Consider the following 25,979-nt stretch of genomic DNA (forward strand, 5'->3'; position numbering starts at 1 on the left):
CTCCAAGAGGAGAGCAGGTCTGGGGACACAGAGGGTGAAGCACATGGAGTGGGAAAAGTCAAAGACGTACAACCCAAGCATGAAAAGGCTAATACAGACATGTGAATAGCTGTAGCTGCCCTGTGCCTGTAACTGTTTAAAATCAGGTTGGATGGGGCTTGGAGCAACTTGGATTAGGGGAAGATATCCCTGCCCGTGGCAGGGGGCTGGAACTGGATGAGGTTCAAAGTCCCCTCCAACCCAAATCCTTCTGTGATTTGACAGTTGGCATCACCAGGTTTGGAAGAGAATGTGAAACCTTACATGGAATAACCCAAATTCAGTCACCCCAATGCAACAGCTGAGCTGTGTGCCAGAAAAATACCCTGCCAGCCTGCCAGCCTGCTCTGGCAGAGGCCAGCAGCGTAAGGGGGAAATGAGTCATCATTGTCTGCAGAGGAATTTGAGCATCATACACTAACTTCTGACAATCCATTTCTGCTGGAGGTGGCATGTGTCACCGGCTCAACTTACTCTGCGCAGGTCTGAACTCAAGAGTCAGACTCTCTCACATCCACCACCGTTCACAGTTTATGTGCTGTGTAAGCAAGCACTCAACATCTTTTTAACCTGCTACCTCACATCTTCCAAGGTGTCCCTTAACTCCTGAGCTGTGAAAAAAGTGGAATAATTGCTCCCCTGGTTGTATGTGCCACATCCATGCTGGTGGACTGCTTCTCCTCCAAACCCAGAGCTGCTCAGGAGGCTTTCCTGCACTCAGCCCTGCTGATAAACATCTCCACTAACTGGAATTAACCCTGTGATGGTTCCCAGGCGTATTCCAAACATACAGAAGCTCCCACGCATCCAGGTGTGTTGGTGTCTGCTTCCAGAGAGAGGGATCTGGGATTTATGGGCTTTAAAGCTGTTTTGGAAAGAAGCATGAGATCTCCTGTCTCCCATGGTTGGCTTGGTGCCGACTGCAGAGACACTGTGACTCAGTATGCAAACTCAAACAATCCTGGGAGGCCAAAATACACCAAGAAGCAGATAAAAAAGGACAGTTTTCCAGCTATCTAGAATAGGAAAGCCAATACTCCCCCAATACTTCATTGTCAACATGAAGAAATCCGGGCTGTTGTATCTGCTCTGAATTCCTGCAGCCACAGGCCAATTTAAATGCAATAATCAGTAACAAAACTTTCACTTAAACACAGTCCTGGAAATTTTGGTCATTTAGGAGAAAAGACTAAAGGGGACATTTACATGATAAACATCTTTTTATCCTAAAAATCCTAGGTGTCTGTAACTCAGATACACACAGACAAATGCAGGGTCAACATCATATAAACACAGAGTAATGGAAATAAATATAATCATAAATCATCTCCCAATCCTGTCTTCAAGCTGCTCCCACTACCACTGCTGAAGATATGTCAGCTGTTCAGGACTGAGATAAGGTACATGATGGCTAGTGGCCAGGAGCCAATGACATGACCCTTCTGTGCACCCTACGAAGCATTCAGGCATCCCTCAAGCCTTAGTCATGACACTCACAACTATTCTGTGAGAGAAGATGCTTCAACAGCATGGGATACCGGCTTCCATAAAGGCCCACCTCCTCCACACAGTGCCTTTCAATGATCTGGTGCTCCAGGTAAACAAAGCCTGACACACTGCAGAGGGATTTTTTACCCAGTCTCTGAATTCAAATGCAGTCTCTGAATTCTTGTAACAAACACTGGAGACAGGAAGCAAACATAAGGCTGGGGGACTGTACTCCCAGTCAACCCCTCAAACTGGAGAGAATCAAAGGGTTACAGCTGGGAGAGAGCTTAAAGCTCATCTTTTTCCTACTGCCTCCCATGGGCAGGAACACCTTCCACTAGCCCAGCTGCTCCAAGCCCTGTCCAGCCTGGCCTTGAACACTTCCAGGGACAGGGATGGGGGAAATTTTGCTCCATGAGCTGTGCTGCTTACAAACAAGGGAGAAGAGACAAGGACAGTCTGGAGGAGGCAGAACTGCAATGAGTCAGAGCCAAGATGAGCGGTGCTGCTTGAAAACTGAGAGACCGCTGTTTGGGGCAATCAAGCCTGACTTAGCTGTTTCTGCATCTCCTCCACCTAAAAAATCAGCTTGGAGAGAGCAGACTCAACTGAAGCAACTGAATGGAGCTTCCTGCCCCAGTGCCATGTCCGTCTGGATCCCTGTGAGAGCAGGAGAGCACCTGGTCAGCTCCAGACCTCATTACCACACAGATCTGAGTGGCTCTGCCTGCTGTTAGGAACGAGGCTGATAACAGCCATCTGACACATGCTCTGTGTCTCCATGAGTCACAGCTGCACAGGGCTGAGGAAAACACTGCTCCATCATGGTTATCTGGTGAGAAAACTGCTGAAAGCCTGTGCTTTTGGGGTGGCTTACTAAGAAACAAAGCTGGAACACAAAGAATCAATATTAATACTGAATATCTACACAAGTGGGAGATGGGCATCTTTTATGCCTTTGCTTCTTGCTTTCCCTCCAAATGCACAGAATAACTGAGGCTGAGGGAAATTAAACTATCTACATCAATTAGGTATTATATTTTGTGCTGGCTAACAGCATGAAGGGCTTGGAGGGAAGAGCTGGTTTGCCACACACTCCAAAGGGGATGCTCTCAGAATATAGCACGTTCTTTCAGCTCAATGAAGAATTCAGCCTGGTTCCCTTCATTCAACAAGTGGTTAGAGATGAGAAAACTTGGCTGGAAGCTCAGAGGAACCAGAGATGATAGAGGCAAGCCTACAGCAGAGGGGCTGGATTCAGCCTATGGATATGCATTCTTCCCACAGCAATACAAATGTGTATTCCAGTGAGGTCTGTCTGTTATGCCTGAAAGGCCTGCTCCTTTTCAGAGTTAAGAATCACTGCTTGGAAAAATCACAGAATCATGGAATGGTTTGGGTTGGGAGCAACCTTAAAGTTCAGCTAGTTCTAACCTCCTCTGCCATGGGAAGGGACACCTTCCACTTGCCCTGGTTGCTCCAAGACCTATCCAACCTGGCCTTGACCACTTCCAGAGATGTGGCAGCCATGGCTTCTCTGGCCAGCCTGTGCCAGGGACTCACAACCCTCACAGGGAAGAATTTCTTCCCAATATCTCATCTAACTGTCCTCCATCAGTTTGAAGCCATCCTCCCTTGCCCTGTCGCTCCATGCCCTTGGAGTCCCTCTTCAGCTGTCATGGAGCACCTTTAGGCACTGGCAGGGAATTCAAGCTCTCTCAGGAGCCTTCTCCAGGCTGAACTTCCCCAGCTCTCCCAGCCTGTCTCCAGAACAGAGGGGCTCCAACCCTTGGAGCATCTCCATGGCCTCCTCTGGGCTCACTCCATCAGCTCCACAGCCTTTTCATGACGAGGGTCCCAGAGCTAGAATCAGTACTTTAGGTGGGATCTCATGATCTTCTTGGTACGTACTACCCTCTCTCACACAGACATTTTCTACACTTTAGACTAAGATTGTATTTCCTAGTAACTGTATTCTGATGTTTTCATGTGCAGAGGGCCATGACCAGCTGGCAGCTGAAGGCACTTGGAAAAGATCAGCATCCCACTTCAAACAAGCTTGAAGCTGTATAAGAAACACCCCAGGGGACAGCTGTGTGGCAGGAGGACAGGTAATGTTCCATGGATAGCTGCCCAGCTGGATTGTCACACTCCCGCCCTGTCAAAGCTCAGTTTGGACTTTACCCCTTGCAGGTGGAGAGAGCATTGAAGGCAAGACTGTTTGTGTCTCCTCTGTCAGCTCTGCAGTAGGTCTGGCAATCTTGGGCTGTGGAAGCTTGTTGTAAAGAGATTTATGGAATGAGAGAGTGGTTAGGGTGGGAAGCAACTTCTGGAGATCACCATGTCCAACCTTCTCCTTAAGCAGGTTCACCCAGAGCAGGCTGCAAAGGATTGTGTCCAAGTGGGGTTTGAATATCCCTGAGGAAGAAGATTCCACAGGCTCTCTCTGGGCAGGCTGTTCCAGTGCTCTGTCACACTCACAGTACAAAGTTCTTTCTCATATTGAGATTCCTGTGCACCAGTTTCTCCTGATGCCTCTTGTCCCATTGCTGGGCCCTACTGAGCAGAACCTGGTCAATCCTCTGACAATCTCCCTGCAGACTGACAGATAAAGATGAGTTCCCCTCTCAAGTCATCTCTTCTTGAGGCTGAACAGCCCCACCTCCCTCAGCCTTTCCTTGTAAGAAGGATGCTCCAGTCTCTTCATCGTGTTTGAGACTGAAACTGCGTGCAGCAGGGCAAGTCAGTAGTTTTCAGCATTCATGCTTCCCACACAACCAAAAAGCATGTGCCAAGGCAGAGTTAAGCACAAAGCTTCGAACAGTGGGAGAGCTGCCAGCCCCACATGGAACAGGATGGGAAGGAAGGCCCTGGAGAGCCTTTGCAGAGGGATCTGGACAGGCTGGCTCGATGGGTTGAGGCCACTGTATGAGGTTCAATAAGGTCAAGTGCTGGGTCCTGCACTTGGGTCACCACAACCCCATGCAGATATACAAGCTGAGAGCAGAGTGCACAGCAGGAAAGGCCCTGGGGGTGCTGGTTGACAGCGGTTAAACATAAGCCAGATGTGTCCAAGTGGGCAAAAATGCAAATGGTACCCTAACTTGTATCAGCTACAATGTGGCCAGCAAGCCCAAGGCAGATCCTTGCTCCCTTGCACTGGGCAAGGTACCTCAAATCCTGTGCGCAGTGCTAGGCTCCTCATGGCCAGAAAGACTTTGAGGTGCTGGAGTGGGTCCAGAGAAGGACAGGGAAGCTGCTGAAGGGTCTGGACCAAAGGGGCTGATGAGGAGTGGCTGAGGGAGTTGGGGGGACAGCCTGGAGAGAAGGAGGCTCAGGGGGACCTTCTCACTCTGTACAATTCTCTGAAAGGAGGGTGTAGCCAGGTGGGGTCAGGCTATTCTCACAGGTCACAAATGACTATATGAGAGGAAACAGCCTCAAGCTGTGCTATCGGAGGTTTAGGTTGGATGTTTGGGAAAATTTCTTCATGAAAAAGATCATCAAGCCTTGGCGCAGGCTGCTCAGGGCAGTGGTGGAGTCCCCATCCCTGGAGGGATTTAACAGACGTGCAGGTGTGGCACTTGGAGACACAGTTTAGTGGTGGGCTTGGCAGTGCTGCGGGAATGGTTGGACTCAATGATCTCAGAGGGCTTTTCCAACCCAAATGATTCAGTGATTCTGTGACAGAGCACAGAAACAAAGGGAGAAGCTGTAGACGTGCAGCCCAGCAGGATGGTGTACAGCCGCCAGTCCTGCCCTGACCAGCTGGAGCACAGAGCATCGCTCTTGCTGATCTGCCTGACCAGGCTCACAAATCACCCAGACATCCCTAAACAGCAGCTTCCTGCAATTACAAGCAGCAGAACACATGTGCCAATTAGCTGCACACCAATATCCTCTTTGCCCCTTGATCTAGGCCAGATCTCAGCCCTGGGGTGCAGCAGAGCCAGGTGCTTCATCCAAGATCCTGGAAACTGGATGGAACACCCCCTGGCTGCAGGCCAAGAGGGCTCTCCTCTCCCTCTCCTCTTCTGCACCTTCTCTTCCCTTTGCTTCTATACAGGGATGGCAGCTCCTACCTCCCCAAGTGCCTGTGCTGGGTGGGAGATCTCAGCCAGAGACAGAAACACATGTATGGTGTACACAGGAGAGCAGCAATGTCTCTTCCCATCCTACACAAGCTGCCAGGCTGCCAAAAAGTCTGAATTCTATACTGGCTGAGGGCAGCACTTTGTTACCACCTCATGGAATTTAACAGTGCCAAATGCACCTAAAAGGTGCCATGGCATCACCCCATGAGGCAGGCACAGCCAACTGTGACAAAAAGCCTGCCACCGTGGGACAGGAGCTCTGGAGATGCTCCACTCCCTAACAGCTATATCTTTGGTCACCCAACCACTCAATTCCCTGACTTCCTTGGCTGGGTGGAGCTCCCCCCTCTGCTTCTTGTGGGACAAAAGGCCCCTGGAGAACTCCTGGCTCAGGCTGAGGAACCCACAAGGGCTCTTTGTTCAGAGACAGACCCCAACAGATGAGCTTCCGCAGCGTGTCGCTCACAGGGATATGTCCACACCTGCACAGTATGGCCTCACACTGTCCTCTCTCAGCACAAGGATCTGTGATCCACCTCCTGCTCAACAAGTAAGGGTGTTCCCCATCTCTCCCCACCCATTCTGGATCTGACAGGGTGAGGGGAGCACCCCATGAGGGCTGGGAGCAGCCAGCCTCTTCCTTCTCCATGTGCTGAAAGGGTTTTCCTGCCCTCCCAGCCCTTGGCACACTGCTCTCGTGTCTCAGAACCCTACTCACCTCTTGACTTCTGAAACATTGTTAATCCTTGCAGCTTCCAGAAGAGCATCCTCTGAAATGCAGAAAGAAGGGAGGAGGGAGTTAGCATGGAGAACACACATGGACATCCTAACCTGGAATGTGCAGGGGCTGCTGCTGCCCAGAGCTCTCACTGACCACCCCAGTGAGCAAGAGCCTATTCCTGTGAGCAGGTTACCTAAAAACATCTCGCTGTCTGGGTGACTGACTCCAGCCCCCCATCACACACCTTGAGAACAGGGTGCTGCGGGACGCAGCAGGCATCCCAGGGCAGTGGACGCTGTCACCCCAAGGTGTCAGCCTCAGCTACAGGTTTCCAGACCCCACAGAAGTGTTCCTACCACAGAGTCAGAATGACACCCCCTGGCTAGAGAAGGGAAGAGCAACACCCAGCTCTGGGAGATGGGATAAGTGATGGGTTGGGCTGGGTTGGGAGGGACCTAAAAGCTTATCTCATTCCACCTCTCTGCCATGAGAAGGGACTCTTTCTACCAGACCACGTTGCTCCCAGCCTTGTCCATCAACACTTCCAAGGGAAGGGGCAGCCACAGCTTCTCTGGGCAACCTGTGCCAGGGCCTCACCAAACCTCACAGGCAAGAATTTCTTCCCAATATTCCATCTAAGCCTGTCCTCAGGATTAGAAGAAGCCAGTCAGTGGGAAACCATTCCCCCTTATCCTGTCTCTCCACACCATGTCTGAAGTCTCTCTCTAGCTTTCTTGGAGCCCCTTTAAGCACCAAAGCATTACAGATAACCCTTCCCTGGAGAGCTTCCCAGGTTACAGACAGCAGGCAGGTTCCATCCCCAAGGAGGGACTCCACATCCCCTCCGAAAGGGCACGGGACTCTCTGTCCTGCATCCCACTCCTCCCGCCCTGGGGCCGGCCCCAGCAGCGATAGTCACCCTTGGACAGGCGGTCCCGCAGGTAGCAGTAAGCCAACGCAGCGATGAGGGCAGGCAGCCCTGCTCCCGGGGAGCAGCTCCCAGCTCCACTCTGATGCCCGCCGCGGTCTCCCGCATGACAGCAGTGCTGCTCTGCACCTGAGGGCCATGGCGTCGGCTCTCTGAGGGACGCCGTAAGGCTGGACGATGTTGCTGGCACAAGGCAGACAGTGCTGGCCAGGTCGGTGGCAGGCGGCTGGGGTGTATGCAGTGCGCCCAGGCCTGGAACAGGCAGCCCTAGGCTCTCCGCCGCGGTGGTTCCCTTTAGGCCCGGCCCATTAACTAAGGGAGAGCCCCTTGGGCCTGATCCCCTTGGTAAAGTGGGGCCTGGCAGGACAGCCAGCGGAGAGCCCCCGGGGACCGGCCCCGCTGCCAGGGCTTCCCCCCCTAGGCCCCTCTGCCGCCCCCTGCAGGCAGCGAGCCGCCATGACAGCCTCGCGCTTGGCGCCGGCCCGAGCCCACGGCGCCCCCTGGCGGCCAATTCCGGGAGCAGCCGCAGCCGGGCCCCGGCCCCCTCAGCCACAGTCGCCGCCGCAGTCCCGTAGGTCGCAAGTGACGGCGACCACCATGGCCGCGCTCGGAGGAGCCGCGCCAGCCCCTGTGGCAGAGGGCAGAATGCCAGAGACGCCAGCATAGTTCCCTCGCTCCTCCCGCTGCGCCGCTCGCACCTTACCCCCCCCCCGTCGCTGAGGCCGGTGGACAAGATGGCGGCTGCCGGCCGGCGGAGCTTGATGAAGTGCAAGGCATGCCGGGAGATCTAGTCCCTGCCGCACCCAGCGGCGCCCTTTTCCGCCGCGGCGGACTACAACCCCCAGGAGGCGTCGCGACGCGGCTTCCCCGGGGCATGCCGGGAAACCGTCGTCGGCTGCGGGACTTGGAGGGACGTGGCTGACGGGGTCCGGCAGGGGACGCAGCGCAGGCGGGGGAGGGGGGGGGCGGGGACCCCGGGCGCGCGGGAGTGCACGGACGGACAGACATGCGCACAACGAACAGGGCACTGACCCCACCCACACAGACACACCTGAACATACAGACACACCTGAACACACACACAGACACACCTGAACATACACACAGACACACCTGAACACACACACACAGACACAGCTGAACGTACACACAGACACACCTGAACACACACACAGACACACCTGAATGTACACACAGACACACCTGAACACACCCACACAGACACACCTGCACTCACACATGCACGGACACACACCTGCACTCACGCACACGCGTTTATTCGCACACAAACACGTGTGCACTCGCGCACACGGGGGTGTTCTACACGCACACATGCAGTGCCACATGTGTGCACGCAGGAACTTGTGCACACCTGCATGCACGCCTGCTCTCCTGTGTGCACTCGTGTGCAGCACCTGCACCCCCAGGCAGGACTGGCACGTGTGGCGGTATGAATCCCGGGCATCTGCTGCGGGCTGGGCTCAGAGGGGATGCTGTGTGGGCACATGCGTGAGCATGCATGTGTGTGTGAGTGCACGTGTGTGCATGCTGTCCTCCGAAGTTGCCCATAGCCCCTTCCCGCCCCAGGATTTGCCACCACCAATTCCCATTCTACCCACTTCCTCCTGTTTCACCCCAATTCCCTCCATGTCCCCTCATCCCAGCAGCTGTTTGCCCAGTTTGCCATCCCACCATCACTGCAGCGCTTCCACAGGGTCCGACACGCTCCTGGATTAAACAGAGCTGCTAAGAAGATGCATTTTAGGGATTTGATTATATATATATATATATATATAAAAGAATTACTGATTCCTGCATTTAGCTCCGCACACTGCTGGCAGATGTGGGATGGTGGAGCAGGAATAAGGATTGGGACCCAGGAGCTGGGAAAGAACCAGGAGTGTGGAGGAACGTGTCAGAAATGGGCATTTCTGCACCCAGACTGGGGCCAGCAGGACTGGGAGTTGTTACAGAAAGCCCAGTGCTCCCAGTTCCCCAGTCCACTTCCCCTAGCTCTGTCAGCTCAGTGCTCTCACTTCCCCAGCCCAGCTTGCTCACTCCATCAGCTCAGTGCTCCCAGTTTCCCAGCCCCGTTTCCCAATTCCATTAGCCCAGTTCTTGTAGCTCCCCAGCCTAGTTCTTCCAGCTCGATCAGCCCACTGCTCCCCGTTCCCCAGCCCAGCTTCCCCAGCCTGACTGTTTGTTCCCCTTGCTCAGTTGCTCAGTCCAGTTCTTCCAGCTCTAACAGCCCAGTTCCCTCGGGTCCCAGCCCAGTCTCTCCAGCTCCCCAGCTCCTCCCACCATGCTCTCCAGCTCAGCTCAACAGCTTCTCCAGCCCAGCTCCCCCACTTCTCCCTGCTGCAACAGCCCAGTTCCCCAGCACAGTTTCCCCAGCTCCCCAGCCCAGCTCCCTGGCTCCTCCAGCCCAGATACCCCATTCCCCCAGCCTGTCCTCCCTAGCCCATGACTCCCATGCCATCTGTGTTCCAGATTAGGAATGGCATGTGGTACCATGGGAATGCGGGTGCTCCTGCTTCCAGTGCCAGGATTACTAGGGGCTGGGAAGGGCTGTAGTGTGATGGCTTTCACCTTTCCACTTCCCTGGGCACAGGCTGGGAACAGCCCACACTTTCACAGCAGAGCTGGCAGAAAGGGCAAGGAGAGAAGGATGAGGGGAGAGGGTCCCCCTGCACCAGCCACAGCACCCTGTCCCCAGCCATCCACTGAGGATGTCCACTTCCAGTGGGATAGGATGCTAGAGATTCCCTTGGCTCCTTTTCCAGGTGAGGATGCTGGGAGCAGTGGTGTGGCATGGTGAGCCTTGTGATGCCAGGTCCCTGTCTCCTCACAGGCGCTGAGCATGGTGACATCGCTGTGATCTCCTATCCCTCTGGCTATTGCATCCCTGGAAGGGCCTCATCCTGGATAAGGAGCTCGGTCCCACATTCCTGCTGCTGAGACAGGCTTTGCTTTGCCAGTCTAGGTACATGCCACACTGCTCTGTCATCATTTACAGAGCTGGAAAAGGGTTCCTCGGTGCTCCCAAGTGGAAAGAAAGAAATCCTGAGTCGGCAGCATTTTCAGAGCTGGATGGGAGCCAGAGCCCGAGCTTTTCCAAAAATAACATCCTAGTCAGCACTGCCAATGGCAGCATGCCCACCTGCTCCTGGCTATGGTACCGTGGGGATGCCATGGCAAGGCCTGCACTGGCACAAAGGACGGATAATGCTTGTGTGCTGCACGGGTACAGGGCACGGGCTCACAGCTGACAGTGCCACATCAGGGTGACCCGCAGCCTGCAGAGAGGCTGTGGGTCTCTGTCCGGCACTTGTGTCCCCTCCTACCCCAACTGGAATCATGGGATCATTTGGGTGGGAAAAGCTCGCTGAGACCATTGAGTCCAACCACTCTCCCTGTACTGCCAGCCACTACTAACCCATGTCCTAACGTGCCACATCTGTTTTTTAAACCCCTCCGGAGATGGGGACTCCACCAGTGCCAGGGCTGGACAAGCTTTTCAGTGAAGGAATTTTCCCAATATCCAACCTAAACCTTCCTTGGCACACAGTGCAGGTATCCCTGCAAGTGCCACAGCTCTCTGCACCTGCGTCCTCCAGCTGCTCCCGGTACCCCGCCAATCTGGATTGCTCCCCTCTCCCACAGCCTGCCCTTCCTCCCCGTGCTCCCGCTTCCCGCCTGGTCTTCCCGGTTTCAGCTTCGACATTCCCGTTTTATCCCCGGCTCCTCCCCGCCGCTTCTCCCGGTAAATCTACCCCACCCCACCCACCGAGATCCCCCCAACTCCTCCTCCCGGTGCTCCCGCTTCCCCCAATTTTCCCTTAGGTCTCCCCCGCCCCCGCCCCTCGGTGCTTCCCGCCCCGGCCCCGCCCCGCTCCCGCCTCTCCCGGTCCCATCGCGCCCCGCGCCCCGCAATGCCGCCCTAGGGGCTGGCGCCTCCCGCGGCACCGGCACCGGCGGGGCGGGGGCGTTCCGGGGCCATGTCGGGTCACGACGGCGGCATGTCGAGTCGCGACAGCGTGCAGATCCCCGACGACCGGGACTTCGGCGCGTTCCGGGCGCAATGCGAGTCGGAGCGCGGCTGGAGCCTCACCTACAGCAAGGGCGGGGTGGGCGTCTGGGTGCAGCTGCTGGAGCCCGAGCGCGCCCTCCACAAGATCAAGGTGAGATCTCCCGCCCGGCACACCCTGGTGCACGGTGAGACATCCCCATCCACCCTGGGCATCCCCAGTCCACGGTGACACCCCCACCCCCGCTCCCTCCCCGGCATCCCCCCGGGACTGGGGTACCCAGCAGCAAGGAGGGGCGCGGGGAGCCCGCGGGGGACCTGGGGACAGGAGGGGCCCTGGGGCGATGCTGCCCCGTGGGCTTGGGGGGAGGGAGTGGGGACCCCACAGTGAGGGGGAACTCGGGGGTTTAACCACCACCCAGGGGTCAGTGGGAATCCCAGAGAATAGTGGGGTCCCTCAGGTGGTGCAGCACCTTGGGGCGAGTGGGGACTTGGGGAGCTGGCCCCCGATGGCCAGCAGGGACCCCAGGACAGGTGGGGTTCACTGGCACACCAGGACAAATGGGCTGTCTGGGGACCCCATGACAAACACAACTCCAGGGCCGAGCCAGGGACAAGTAGGCACCCCTGAGGGCTGTGCAGGGGGTACTGGGGGCTCAGGGACAAACAGGAACCCCCAGGGTGTGGGGGGCCATAGGTCCTGGCTGCTGCTTTCTCCCCACTTCACCCATTGGGAACGTACCTCCCATGCTTGCTGCACACCAGGGCTAGGCTTGAGGACTCCTTGGAGCCTGCAGCCATTGCTCTGCTATCACTGTGGTTGTCCCCCTTGGCCAGAGCTCCCTATGTCCCCACTGCCTTTCCCTGTGGGTCCCTTCCCTCTTGGTGCCAGTGTGCTGGCACAGGCAGGTGCACGCTTATCCTGGCTCTTCTCTCTGGCAAAGTAGGGACACCGGGATTCCAAGAGACAACTTGAGACAGGAGCAGTGTTACAGATGGGGAGCACTGAGTCTCTGGCTGGTGTCCCTGTCCCTGGTGGCACGTCCATTAAGCTGTCCTGGTATAGTGGGTGGCATCGTCCTTGCCACCCACTGGCAAGGTGGTGGTGTCGAGCCCGGGTGGTGGCGGTGGTGGCAGCAGTGACGACGTGGCCTGCTCACACACTGCTCTGCAGCAGCTGAGCAGTTGGCGCTGGCACTGCTGGGGAAACCTCTCCCTGGGGCACTGGCAGTGGCTGTGCCCGGCTCCTGCCATGGAACCACTGGTTTGCTTCCACTGTAGCATGTTGGAGGAGTTTGGGCTGCTGTGACCCTGGAACAGGTCCCTGTTGTGCCCTGGTGGCAGCAGTGAACCCTGGGAGGGGGGAGGGTGGTCTCTGGGGTGTAGGGAGTCACTGGTGCCACTTGCACCCTGCCCCATCTCCACAGAGGTGGGGACCTGTGGTGGGTGGGATGTGGAGCATCCATCACTGTGGCATCCAGGCATGATGGCATGGGCATGGCTCTGTGTGACAGTGCATCCTGACACCCACGCCCCTGCCCGCTCCCCCCCCACCCCAGCTCCTCGTGTCCCCAGCCCTGCTGCTGGCTCTTGGGGGTTGCATCCCAAAACATCCCTGGGACTGAGGTGGCGCTTGGGTGCGTCCCCTGCCTGTCCCACAATCCCAGTGTGCCACGTTGGCGTGGCAGGGACCCAGCCCATTCCAGGATGTCCTGGCACAGCTGCTCCCCTCACGTCACGGTACCTGGAGCTGTCTTTTGCCTGTGGGGGTCGCTGAGCCAGGTCCTGCTTCTTTCCACGCCCTCCTGGACAAATCCTGCTTGGAAAGGTCCTGCTGGATGTTTATGTGTTGATTGCATGTGTGTGCCACTGGGTATTGGAGACCCTGTGGGTAACAGTCCTTGTCCCCACCCCGTGGCCTGCAGCAGCACCCAGGCCCACCATCCCACCCAGGATGAAATGCTCCTGCTGGCCTTTGAAGAGATGGACACGTGTGGCATTGCTGACGTGGCACGGCAAGGTGCAGCCCAGGGGTTTGCCCCTCATGCTGGGGGTCTCTGTGTGGGTGCTGGGGATTCTCTGCAGCTTCCCAAGAGCTGGTTTCCCCCTGAATTCATCCTGGATTCCTTGCCTAATTAAGTGGAACCTGAAGGTCCCGCCCTGCTTTGAGGCTGCCGCCCCCTCCTCCCCGCCCCCCTCCATTAGGGATGCAGCTCCCGTCTAACCTGTTTTCTGGAGTCTGGGAACAAGCTGGTGCCATGGCTGATTTCTCAGTGGGACATTTGGTGGCCTTGGGACTGGCTACAAGTTGGGGCAACCCAGCCAGGACACCCCATCCTACCCGGCGGGGCAGCAGGTTTGTACCTGGGCATCTGAGATCTCCCAGGGATGATGGTTTCCCCTCTAAATGGGCTCTTCCCAAAGCATGACCAGGAGCCATCCTGTAGGATGCAGAGGAAGGATCTGGGGTGCTGGTAAAGCTGCCAGTGAGGTTGAGCTTGGGGACTCCCTTGGTGGCTGCAACCCTTGCCACTCCTCCAGGCAGGGGTGGTGGGTCTCCCCTTTGGATCTGCTCCTGTCCCACAATCTGGCACCCTTTCTATGTTCCCTCAGGCACAGCATAACCCCAGCCCTGGGGACTTCATCTCTTTCTCCTCCTCCTCCTCCACCCCCTCTTCGTCCTCCTCCTCCTCCTCACCCCATTAGTCAATATTGACTCAAGGCTGGGGCATGTGTTTCCAGGCACTTCCCAGGTGGCACCATCCCCTCTCCTGCTGCGACCCCCCTGGCACCCCCTCCGGGATGTGAGTCACCCGCAGGGCAGGTTCTGCACTACTGGCTTGACCAGCCTTGCTGCTCTGGGAATAATCCGCCTGAGCATGGTGCTGGGCTGGCCTGGGTGCAGGTGGGAGCAGGGGTTCTTCAAGAAAGTCATCCAGGCAGGCTCTCCCCAAAACTGCCCTGCAGCAGTGGGTGTTCACAGGCAAGTTTTTGGGTGAATGGAGGAGCTGGAGATGTGCTCTGTGGAACAGGGATGGGTCTCTGAGACTGAGGATAAGCACTGTGGGGTTGAGGGCAGACTCCATGGCGCAGGGATTGATCTGTGGGGTTGAGGATGAGCACTGTGGGGGTGGGGCTGGGCTCTGTGGGGCAAGGATGGGATTGAGGATGAGTGCTGTGGGGGAACAGACTCCATGGCTGTGTCCCACCAAGGGGCCATGTGAGGCTGTGCCCCATTGCTGGGTGCTTCTGTGCCCCTTCCCAGGGCTGGGGGGTCTCTAGTACCGTGTGCTGGGGTCACAGGGCCAGCCCTAAATCCTGAACTGCAGGGTCTGGGGGCTGGAGGAGCTCATGCCATCCCTGGGGATAAACAGGAGCCAGTGGCATTCCCAGGGACAGGCTGCTGGTGGTCTCCCTGCCCCACACTTGGCTCCAGCACCCTTGACCTCAGCAGATGGCATCCCTGCTACAGGGGTAGCTGCCCTCACCTTCTCCATTCTCCTTGTCTCCTTGCCTTCCCTGGATCTGGCTGCTGTAGTTATGGAGCAGCTCCCCTCTCTGCACCCCCCCCAACCCATTCTCTGTGATCCATGCTGCTCCAAGGCACCAGGCACAGCCCTGCAGACTGGCTCCTCTTGGCTTCTCTGTGCAGGGAAGCTATTTTGGGGGGAGCACATCCACAGTGATGGGAGGGCAGGTGGGAAACAGGGTCCCCTAGTACTCAGGATTCAGCTCCACACTGCTTTGAGGCCCTGTGTGCCAGTGCTAAGGGATGGCTCTGGGTGGCAAATTGAGCTGCTGGTTGGGATCCAGGTCTTCTTGGAGGAGGTTGCATTGATTTTGTTTTTAAAACATCTCAGAGGAGACATCTCCCCCTCACTTGCTGGGGCTTCCCACAGCTGCCTTCCTACCTGGGGGTCCCAGTGGCCATCCTCCCACCACGAGGTTCCCACTGCCATCCTATTGGGAGTCCCCACAGCTGACCTCCTGCCCAGGGGTCCCCATGGCCACTCTCCCACCCTGGGGGCCCCTGGTAGGTCTCTGATGCCCCCTGCCTTGCAGTGCAGGATGGAGTGCAGGGACGTGCCGGCGGAGACGCTGTACGACGTGCTCCATGACATCGAGTACCGCAAGAAGTGGGACACCAACGTCATTGAGACCTTTGACATCGGGAGGCTGACGGCCAACTCCGATGTGGGCTACTACGCCTGTGAGGAGGGAGTGGGGGATCTGGGCGGTCCTGGGGGAGGGCTGAATGCTGGGGCTGCTGCCACTCCACCCTGGGTTTGGCATCTGGGGGATCCATGGTGTCTGGCATTGGAGGGAGGAGCCTGTATACCAACCAGTTTGGGGGGATTTGGAGGGCAGAAGGGGACCCCATTCTTGAAGGTGGGTGTCTCACTCTGGAACATCCCACCCGGTGCTGTCCCTAGGGAGGTGTCCCAAGCCCCTGAAGAACCGGGACGTGGTCACACTCCGCTCCTGGCTGCCCATGGGCTCTGACTACATCATCATGAACTACTCTGTCAAGCATCCTGTGAGTTTAGTGGGGCACCTGGGGTCCTGTGGTGCTGGGTGGAGGCTGGGGCTCGCTCAGAGCTTGGGGAGATAGGTTGGAGAGTCGAGGGGCTCGTGACAGCCCTGCTTGTGGCTGGTGCCTGCTGTACTCCACCTGCTCTGTCACTGACTCGTGTTGCCTCCTTGCTCCCCACCACAGAAGTATCCCCCCCGCAAGGACATGGTGCGGGCTGTCTCCATTCAGACAGGCTACCTGATCGAGGGGACAGGAGCCAAGAGCTGCACCATCACCTACCTGGCACAGGTGGACCCCAAAGGTGAGAGGGGGACCCCCAGGTCTGTGCCCTGGGGATCAGCACCCTCAAGTCCTTCCTTCATGTCAGTGTGTGCTTGGGGGGCCAGTGGGGTCCTGGTGGAACTCAGGGTGGGCTTAGTGGGGGTCTCATGGGTTCTCAGTGTGGGCTCATTGGGAGTTCAGGGTGGCCTCTGTTGGGGCTTAATGGGGGCTTTGGGCTCAGTGGGGGCTCAGGAGTAGCTTGGGGGCTCAGGGTGGGCAGGGGGAAGGCTGAAGGGGCATTCATTTGGACTTAATGGGGGCTCACTGGGAGCTCAGGTTAGACTGGGGGTGGCTCAGTGTGGATTCATTTGGGGCGCTGGGACTTCAGGGCAGGGTCAGTAGGGCTTCAAGAAGTTTCAGGTTGAGCTCAGTGGACTCAGGGTGGGTTCAGGAGGACCTATAGATATGCTCAAGGTGGGCTTGGAAGGGCTCATCAGCAGGAGCATCTTGGGATGCAGCCAGAGCCAGACATGGAGCATGGAGCAATGTCAGCAGGAAACATCTTGGGCCTGTTCTCTTCAAATCTTTCATTTTTGGGAGTTGAAGAGGAACCCAAAATGCTGAAATCACTGTTTTTGACCTCTGCAAGAGCAGACAGCAGTATGGATTGAACTCTGTTCCATCTCTCTAGCCATATGTGCCCAGTGAGAGTGCTGTGGGGGTCACATGTGTGGGGGTCCTGGTTTTTAGGCACCTGAGGGGTGCTGGGGGTCCCACTCCCAACCGCCCCTCCCTTCTCTCCAGGTTCTTTACCGAAGTGGGTGGTGAACAAATCCTCCCAGTTCCTGGCCCCTAAGGTGAGTTTGTGGCACAGGGGTGGGTCTGGTGTTGGGGGTAAGGGCTCTCTGTGCCCGTCTCACTCTTCCTCCCAGGCAATGAAGAAGATGTACAAGGCATGCCTCAAGTACCCTGAGTGGAAGCAGAAGCATGACCCTCACTTCAAGCCCTGGCTGTTCCCGGAGCAGAGCCGACTCCCAGCCCTGGCACTCTCCGAGCTCTCCCTCCAGCATGCGGATTCCCTGGAAAACATTGATGAGAGCTCCCTGGCTGAGAGCAAGGAGGACCGTGGCGAGGGCAGCGATGAGGACAGCCTGACCTGATTCCCTGGGAGCTCCTCTCCTTGTTCCCCTGGCTAGGACAGCCTGACATGACCCCCACTGGGGGCTCCTCTCCCTATCCCCCCACTTCCAACATGGTTTGTGTCTCTATCTCACACACCTGTACACATGCACCCCCACTTTGGGTTCAGGGGGACCCCCCCCCCCCCCCCCCCCCATTGTTGTACCCCTGTCTGGGGACAGCAGGGACATAGTGGGTCCCCTGGGGTGAGAAGTTGGGGGTTGTCTGGTCACTTAGCCCTTGTGGGACACTAGTGTTGTCCCTATAGGTGGCAAACCCAAAGTGACCTTCAGCTTTTGGGGGGGCAGAGGAAAAGGGGGGCCCTGTGCCTGCTCCTCAGCCCTGGAGACCCTTCCACTGCGCTCCCCCTCTGCCCCCCCATTCTTGCTCCCCATCTGTGTTATGGTCCCACAGAACTGCCTTCATCCCATGGGATCCCCATCCCCAGCAGACCACCAGGGGGTGCTTGGGAAGCTGCTTGCACCTCTGGGCATGCACAGGGGTTTTGGGGGGCTTCTGGCACCTCCTGGCATGCTGGGAAGGAGGGCCTTTGGGTTTTTTTGGCATCTTCAAGCATGTAGAGGGGAAGCTGCTAGACTCCTGGCACCTCCAGCATGTTGGAGGGGATGTTGGGGTCTTACCTTCAGGCATGTGGGAGGAATTGAGGGGCTCATGGCACCTCCAGATGTGCTGTGGCAGATGTTTTGGGGGCTTCTGGGGGAGAGCCCCCCCATTCATGTTGGGAGGGATCTTATGGGGTCTCAGCATCTTCAGGTTTGTTTGGGGGAGGCTTTGGGGTAAGCTCACGCCTCCAGGTGTGCCCAGTGTCTCTGGGGGCTCCCAGCATCTTCAGGCATGTTGAGAGTACTTGGGGGGAGCTCCTGGCACCTCCAGGTGTGCTGCGGGTCTCTGAAGGCTCCTGTCCTCTCCCCCGCCTTTCTAGGATGGGAAGCCTTTCCAAGCTGGGTGCCTGGACCCTTCCTCCACTGGAATTTGAGGCCTTGACTGGGGGTTTGGGAGCTGGTCTTTGGCCATGCTCTTGCCCTCTCCTTTTCTGGGGGTGTACAGGGACATGGGAGATTTTGTACCTTGTACCAGAGCTGATTATTTAGGAATAAAATAATTAAAACTGGCATGGGAGGGACTCGGCCTCTGTCCCACCTTGGTCCTTTGGTAGCCATCCCTGTCCCCATAGTGCACTCAGGCAGGGGTTCCCTGCTCATGGTGGTTGCTGGTGGGACCCTCAGAGGTTGTGGGACCCTCACCTCCAGGGGGGCTCTGGGTGATGGTGATGCCACCAGAGGGTAACAGAGAAACCCCTGAAATGAATTTGCACGGGACACTAATTAGGCATGAGGCTACATGGCCCTTGTAGTTGGTTTTCCCACAGTCCCAGCCAAGCCAGTACCAGCAGTACATTTCCCCCAAAACCTCCTCTGGGAGAGGAGACATGGGGGGCTGAACTTTGGGGGCACTCTGGGGGATACATCCTGGCTTCTCCAGGAGAATACTGGGGAACAGAGCTGACACTCTCAGGATTGTGGGCCCTTTGTGGAGCCCTGGGACTCTTGTCTCCTCCTGGGGTGCACCCAGGGGCAAAGCTACTTGTGCACCCCAGTTCTGCCCTCCTCGTGCTGTGGCACCCCAACACCCCAGCAGGCCCCAGCCCTCCTCTGTGCCCCAGCAGGGTCTTGGTGGGTGGTGGAATCCAGCATGTGCCATTCTCTGCGCCTGTATCTCTGTCACCTGTGGGGCTGGGGTGGGCATTAGGGACTTGCTTCCCATTTCTCCTGTTAATTTCCACCCACCACACTCTCCACCCCCTCCCACCCTCTTGCACTGATCCCAATTAAAAATAGAACCCAATTAAAGAGGAACCTGGCCACCACCCGCCTGGCAGGTTGAAAATTGAACCGAACTGAATACAGGGCACGCTGCAGCGGCTCTGGAGCCAGGGGGACACGTAGCAGGGCAGGTGATGGGGTAAAGCCCCTTGTGGGGAGGGTTTAGGTCTGTCAGCTCTGGGAGTACAGCTGGAGACCCAGAGTTGCAGTGCCAGAGAGAAGATGGCTGCAAAGGGAAGCAGAATATGCTCTGGCATGTTCCTGGTGCCGGGGGGGTTGAGAAGAGCTGGGGCGCAGGTAGGATATATAGAGGGGGCAGTGATCTAAGGGCTGTGCTGGGGACATCCTCAGCTACTGGCATGGGTCATCCCTGAAATGCTGCTGGGAAGGACTACAAGGTTTCAGCCCTTCAGGGATCAGGCTGGGACATTGCCGCTGGCCCCTGGGGTCTCAGCACTTTGCTGTATGACACCCCCCGAACTGGGTAAGGCCATGGCACCCTTATCCTCTGCCAAAGGCTCTGGGAGGGTATCCCCCCAGATGGGTCCGAAGGTCCAGGATGGGAGAGCAGGGACATGTGATTGGTTCTGGGGAGCAGGATGGGATAACGTGGGGGATGTGATGGCTCCGGGGAGTGGGGTAGGGAGCGGGGAGATGTGGTGGACTGGGGAGTGGGAATTCTGGGAGCCGGGGGGATGCAGGCAGTACAGGAGCTTTTTGGGATATTTCACACTGGCCCCCTGGCTGAGCCCCGCTGAGCACCATCCCCGGACTGTGGGGCTGAGCCTGGCCCCTCCTGCCCCTGGCCTCGCGTGGGCGAGGGGCCGAGCAGGGGGGGCCTTCCCCCCCCCGGAGCCGGCAGCCAGCGTGTCCCGGTCCCTGAGCGCCGGGATGAAAGGACCATTGTCCCAGGCTGGGCAGCCGTGAGGGCTGGCTATGGGCACCCCACATCCCCTCTGTGTCCCCAAGCCCTCCCACTCTCCTTCTTACCCCCCACTAAGACCTTGGGAATTGTGTGGGGCGGCAAGAACCCCCCCCACAACCCATTTATTATTTTTTTGGGGGAAGTCCTGGCAGTCTTCCCCTTGAATCCTGTTTCCATGAGGCAGCCAAAGCTCCGTGCGGGAACAAGCCCGGGCCTGGCAAGGGGGGCCCTGAGTGCCCCCGCCCCGGGAAGCGCCCCGGCATCCTCTGGGAGCCGCCGCTGGCAGCAGACAGAGGTACTGGGTGCTCCAGGGGGGCTGGAGGGGCAACCCCGGCTTGGGCGGGGGGCAGCGGGCGGCGGAGGGGGCACACTCTGCTTTCTCAGCGCGGTTTCTCCCCTGGGGAGGTCGTGTTTCTTTCCACGTGTTTCTGTGGGTCCCTGGGCACACGGTGCTGGGGGGGGGGGGGGGGGCGTGGGGGAAGTATGGATTGTTCCCCGGCTCAGCTGTAACAGTGGTGTGCCCCCTCCCAGCCCCCCGACTGGGGTACTCCTGCCGCAGATTACCCCAGTGTACCCCGCTCAGCCCTGGTACTCCCCAGCCAAATTCCAGTATGCCCCAGCTCGCTCTCAGCACACCTTAGCTCGACTGCAATATGCTCCAGTTCACCCCCAGAACCCCCAGCGCAATCTCAGTACATCCCAGCTCAACCCTGGTTCAATTCCATTATGCTCCAGCTTCCCTCCAGGAGACCCCAGTTAATTCCCAGCAGACTCCAGCTCACCCCCAGCATAGCCGAGTTCAATCCCAGCTCAACCCCAGTACACTCCAGTTGAACCCTGGTACTCCCCAGGTGTCCCCCAGCTGCCCCAAGCAGACCCCAACTCATTCCCAGCGCACCCCCACTAAATCTCAGTATTCTGAGAATCTCCCTATTCACCTCAGCATATCCCAGCTCAAACCCAGTTCATCCCAGTTTAATCCCAGTATTCCCCAGCTCCCCCAGCTCCTCCCTAGGATATTCCAATTCACCCCAACACTTCCCAGCTCAATACCAGCACATCTCAGCTTAACCCCAGTTTAACCCCAGCCTTCCCAGTTCACTTCCAGTATATCCCAGCTCCCCCGAGCAGACCCCAGCTCAACCCCAGTATAACCCAGCTCAGTCCCAGTCTCCAGGGAGCCCTGGCATTGCTGATAGCTCTCATTCCTGTGCCACTGCTGGGGTCCTACTGCCCGGTTGGGGTGAGTGACATGTTGGGACATACTGGGTGGTTGTGCTGCCGATGCCAGGGGTGAAGCTGGGAAAAGGGGACCCTGAGGGCTGAGCTGGCAGATTTGTTTTCTGCTGGGGATCTGGCATGTCCCTGTTCGTAGCCAAAAACCAGCGTCAGCTGCCGCTATGCCAGGGCCCCTGCCAGCAATGCCTGTGCCACACCAGCCACCACCAATAGCACCCAGATGCCAGGTGATGCTGGTCGCGGGCTTCCCTTGCTTTCCTCCTCCTCTTCCTCACTGCTTCCCAGTCTGTCTGGTGAGGCCTGGAGCTTTGCCAGTGCTGTGCAGCTGGAACTGGGATGGTGGTTGTCCTCCAGTAATGGCAAGCTGGTTCCATGGGACACCTTCACACTGCTGGGGCCATTGGGTTGGTGTTTGGGGTGCACACAGGCTGCGCCTGCATGGGGGGTTCTAGGTCTAGCACCATTGCAGGGACAGCAATTTAATCTGTGGGCTCAGCCCCAAAAGCCAATTTTTGGAGATACAGATCTGAGTGCTAGGGGTGGGTGGCTATTCTGGGTGCTGGGAGAAAGGTAGCAAGGAAAGCTCCTCCAAGAGCTTATGGTGGTTTTCTGGGGGTGCTCCAGCAGCTGCTGGGGATGCGTTATTATGGGCCACAGCCAGGACATCAGGGACAGGGGTATTTAGAGCAATATTGAGGGTGCATTTGCTGCCAGAACTTAGCCTCAGAACAAGGTGAGCCCTTGAGATTTTGGGGGTGTCTTGTGGGAGGCAGGGAGTGATGCAGCTCCTGTGGCAGGACTCTGTGGCTGTGGGGGGGTTTGATGCTTGGGGACGCTTTGCAGATGGGTCCCCCGAATCTACAGATGAGGGAGAGCCTGGCTGTGTAGAAAGTTTTTTACAAAGTGGGGGTCGATGCATGTGGTTGGTGGTCCCTGTACTTCTGTCCCTGCTGCAGCATCCCCTGGCTTGGCTTGTCTGCAGTGCTGTGGTGGCCAGGGGGATCTAGGGAATGCCCTGGTATGGTGTGACCCTGCTGTTGGGGACAGGGCCTGTGCATGGGCTAGAGTTGCACCTCAATGAGCATGAAGAGGAGGCTGGAGGGCATCAGGGCTGGGAAAGGGAACACCCCATCCACGGTGGGAGGGGTCACCCCTTCCCGATGACACTTTCACTTCCCACTTATGGGAAAGTGAAACAGGGACCTGCATGGTTTTAGTGCTGCATGTTGGGTGATGGGGCTGATTTCTCACGGAGGAAGGAGGTGCCATGCTTCCTAGGGGGACCCATGAGGGACCCATCCTCTGCAGCCAGGCTGTTGGCACAGCCCCCCCCAGCATCACCAGACCCAGGGACATTGGGGCTCCTCTGGTGTGGCTGTGCGCGTGGGGTTTGGCTTCCTGACCTAGTTTGCCGGCAGCTTCCATAAAGTGTGTCAGGAGCTGAGAGCATTCCAGTGGAACTCAGTGGGTAGCGACAGCATTGCCAGATGTATTTACCCCTTTTCTGGCTGGATTTCCCCATTTCTGGTTGGATTTACCACTTTTTTGACTGTATTTGCTAATTTCTGGCTATATTAGCCCCTTTTCTGGCTAGATTTGTGAGGCAGGCAGCGACACTTTGGAAGGGAATGCTGTTTGCTGATGCAAACTCATCTCTTTCTTGGTGCCAAACCCTGGACCTGTTTCACCTTCCCAGGTTTTACTTCCATGGGGGAAGGGGAATGCAGGTGGGACCTTAGGGAAACAAGGAACCCTCAGTTTTCCTGCCCCCTTGTCCCTAACTTCTCACCCACCTCATCACTGCCCACCTTCCACCTGTATGCACACCCTCCATCTGCACACAGAGGAACCTGGGGCAGTTCCCCTCTTGGGGTACATCCTGGTGTGTGTGGGAGCCTTCAGGCCCCCAAACAGGGGGCTGGGCACCCTCTGGCTTCTTCACATGAACCACCTGGAACTCGTGGCAGAGGGAGGAGGCTCCAGAAAAGCAATACCACCTCTGGATTGTGATTCCGCAAGCCTGAACTTGATCCCTGAACAGTGCCTGGGGGGTTTGAATATCATTTGCAATATCTTTGGCTGAGAAGATCTTGAAAAAGCCTCACCCTCCTAGAAAATATCTTGGGTGCTGCTAAGCAGATGGGCACCCACTGAGGTGGAGTGTGGAGGGATTGGGTGGGAAGGGGTCTGTGGAGTGCTGGGTGCTGTCCTGGGACCCTTCATTTGCTCTGGGATAATCACTGCTTGCTGAGGATTCTGCTTGGGCACATTCAGGGTGAGGATGTGGTGCTTTCGATTCCCAGCTGGGTGGGGAATCTGTGGTAGCCCTGGGAGGTCTGCTGGGGACATCACATTCACCACCTGGATCCAGCAGGGACACTGGTGACATTGGCCTCATTCTGGCTGGCCGTGGCCCTTTGTCTGAGGATCTCTCCTTAATTTAGGCAGGAAAGGGTAAAAATTGCTGCAGTGTGAGTCTGGTTGCCCAGTGCTGCTGGAGCTTGGTGGCTGAAGAAGCCCCTTCCCACTGTGGCCAGCACTGTTCCCACAGGTCCTTCTGCCACTCAGCTCTGTCCCCTGTGCCCACAGGAACGCTGTTGGGTAACCGCTTGCTGCCCTCTCTAGGAATCCACAGGAGTCCCAGGGTGTTGGACATGGCAGCCACCTGCCTCCTTGTCCCTTTCTGTCCAGCAGCCAGAGTTTGGCTTGTCCTGCTGCCCCACAACACCCTGTCCTTGGCACCTGGTTCCTGCTGCAGTAGTGCTGAGCTCTCACTTCCCAGAGATCACCCTGCCTGGCTCTTCCTTCCTCTCCTGAAAGCCCTGCCCCGTCCTTCTGTCACCCAGGGCTCACACCGCCTCAAGATCCGGCCTTCTTGTCCCTCATGGCAGCTGTGGTCAGCGCATCACCACACTGAAGCCTCACGGTTCTGCTGGGGCCGGGGGTGGCTATTGCACCACATCCTAGCTCACAACTCTGCTCGGCTTTCCGGAAAGTTCCCATTGCTGAGGTGGCGTTTGAGGAAGTACTGGGGCAGGCAGAGACCCCTTGGCAAACCTCCACTGCACCGGCTGGACCACAGGCAGGCTGGCCACCTCCTTCTGCTGAGCCGAGGGACCCTGTGCTGGTAATTAGCTTTCCTTGATTAATGAGCCCACAGACCTGGGGAAGGGGAACATGGCATGCAGGCAGGGTTTGCCTACATTGGAGGAGGAATTGCAGTGAGAACTAGATCAATCAAGTGGGTGCCAGACACCCAACAGGGCTCCTGTGCTGGATTTTCCTGGCTCATGGCCACTGTTCTGGGTGCCATCGAAGGGACAGGCAGGGAAGAGCTGTGGGATGGCCACCACTTTATTACCTGGTGCTTGAGTGCTGAGTGCAGCTCTGTCAGTGACATACTGATGGCCCTGGTCACACTACTCGATTCCTGGCATGTCGTTAGGGGTAACATTGATTACCCAGGAAAGCTGGAGCCAGTGAAGGGAGCATGCTTGCCTGTTACTTCCAGTCAGAGCTAATAGCTTCCATGGCATACACAGCTCCTTAACTGAACAAGTCCAGCCCTCATTAGCACCCTACCTAAGGCTGGGAAGCCCATGGCCCTGAGAGAGTGGTGGGATGCAGTGGGAGAAAGGTGGGCACACTCCTGCATCACGGGGGGCTACTCCCTGGGCCAGGATGCTCAGCTCTGCTGGGGGAAGAGGTGCATCCCAAATGCTCTCTTGAGTTGAGGGTATCTGAGGTGGGCTGGGGTAGCTGCAGAAGCCCCCAGAAAAGCAGCCAATATCCAAGTTTGGGGATGGAGGGACTTGCCGAGCCCCTTGGTCCAGAAAAAGGGAACCAGCACCAGGCACCCCCAGATCCTTAATCCCCAGCACTGGGAGAGTGAGGGCTGTGTGGGTTTGGGATGGGGCTGAGGGGTCTGCTCCTCATTTATTCTGGCATCCTGACTTATCCCCCCAGAGCACCAGCCACAGTGCCAGGGTGCTGGCAGCCCTTGCCATTCCCTCCTCACACCATTTGCCCAGCCTTTAAGTATCTTACAAAACAGCCCCTGTGGTGTTGCCTAATCCCAGGGAGGAATGCAGTGGGTCAGCGCTGGGAGGATTTGTGCTTGGTAGGGGCCACAACCAGGGTTAGCCCCTGAACTCCAGCAGCCAGCTGGGTTATGGCATCTCCCTGTCTTGGTTTTGCTTCTGGAATATCCTCATCTTGTTTAGCACAGAAGTTAAATGATTAATGACTGAAGGAGGGAACCTAGCAAAGGCCTGATGAATTATTTACTTGGTGAGGGCAAAGGGCCCGAAGCAACGGGGAGCTGCCAGCCTGGCACACTGGGGACCCTGCACTTCCCTCGCTGGAGTTGTGTCCCCATCCCTGTCCCCGGTGAGCAGCAAGGAGGGCCCTCAGCCACCCCAGAGAGTGCTGGGACAGCGCCAGTGGTGAGTGCTGGTGCAGCTGTCCCTTCCTGATAGGTCTGTCCCACCACTGTATCAATGTCCTGGCGCAGCAGGGGATGTTGGCACTGGTGTCAGTGGGTGACACTGATGGTGATTCCTTGGCTCTAGCCAGGACGGGGAGCATTTGTGGGAGCCCCATACTGGTGTCGCTGTGTTTCCCTCTGCTCCTCCAGAGCCTATGCCCAGCTGGGCTTGAGCCTACCTGTGCTGGTGTCACTGGGATGTGGTGACAGCAAT

At 57.3% G+C, this 25,979-nt stretch overlaps 3 protein-coding genes across 6 annotated transcripts in view; 2 read left to right on the forward strand and 1 right to left on the reverse strand.

Annotated features, from left to right (window-relative positions):
- CLPB (caseinolytic mitochondrial matrix peptidase chaperone subunit B) overlaps positions 1-8,008 on the reverse strand; it is a 72,963-nt gene extending 64,955 nt beyond the window's left edge. The window contains exons 1-2 of the mRNA XM_041422443.1: positions 7,262-8,008; positions 6,340-6,391 (exon numbers count right to left, since the gene is read on the reverse strand). Of these exons, the coding sequence (XP_041278377.1) occupies positions 6,340-6,391; positions 7,262-7,934 (725 nt within the window). The 5' untranslated portion in view covers positions 7,935-8,008. The remainder of the gene's footprint in view (positions 1-6,339; positions 6,392-7,261) is intronic.
- Positions 8,009-11,189: 3,181 nt separating this feature from the next.
- Positions 11,190-18,415, forward strand: STARD10 (StAR related lipid transfer domain containing 10). 2 transcript variants are annotated; one of them, XM_041422466.1, is made up of 6 exons: positions 11,190-11,451; positions 15,360-15,507; positions 15,731-15,834; positions 16,015-16,132; positions 16,897-16,949; positions 17,025-18,415. In XM_041422466.1, exons 1-6 carry the CDS (start codon positions 11,269-11,271, stop codon positions 17,250-17,252), a joined length of 834 nt encoding a protein of 277 aa, XP_041278400.1. In that variant the 5' UTR covers positions 11,190-11,268; the 3' UTR covers positions 17,253-18,415. The 2 variants fall into 2 exon arrangements, with proteins under 2 accessions (XP_041278400.1, XP_041278401.1); XM_041422467.1 differs by having other exon boundaries at positions 11,201-11,485; positions 15,365-15,507.
- A 5,904-nt stretch (positions 18,416-24,319) lies between these two features.
- The window catches only part of ARAP1 (ArfGAP with RhoGAP domain, ankyrin repeat and PH domain 1), a 31,354-nt gene continuing 29,694 nt past the window's right edge, over positions 24,320-25,979 (forward strand). For all 3 annotated transcript variants that reach the window (XM_041422458.1, XM_041422460.1, XM_041422459.1), the window contains exon 1: positions 24,320-24,406. The gene's annotated coding sequence lies outside the window, so the exon portion shown is untranslated. The remainder of the gene's footprint in view (positions 24,407-25,979) is intronic.

Source organism: Onychostruthus taczanowskii, unplaced genomic scaffold, assembly GCF_017590055.1.
Source record: "Onychostruthus taczanowskii isolate IOZ18803 unplaced genomic scaffold, ASM1759005v1 scaffold73, whole genome shotgun sequence".
NCBI lineage: Eukaryota > Metazoa > Chordata > Aves > Passeriformes > Passeridae > Onychostruthus > Onychostruthus taczanowskii.

Excerpts from the sequence above, each read along its gene's own strand:
- STARD10 (XM_041422466.1), top strand. The coding sequence starts at position 11,269 with ATGTCGGGTCACGACGGCGGCATGTCGAGTCGCGACAGCGTGCAGATC. Across the intron at positions 15,835-16,014 it reads ACTACTCTGTCAAGCATCCT|AAGTATCCCCCCCGCAAGGA; the intron begins GTGAGTTTAGTG and ends TCCCCACCACAG. Across the intron at positions 16,133-16,896 it reads GGCACAGGTGGACCCCAAAG|GTTCTTTACCGAAGTGGGTG; the intron begins GTGAGAGGGGGA and ends CCTTCTCTCCAG.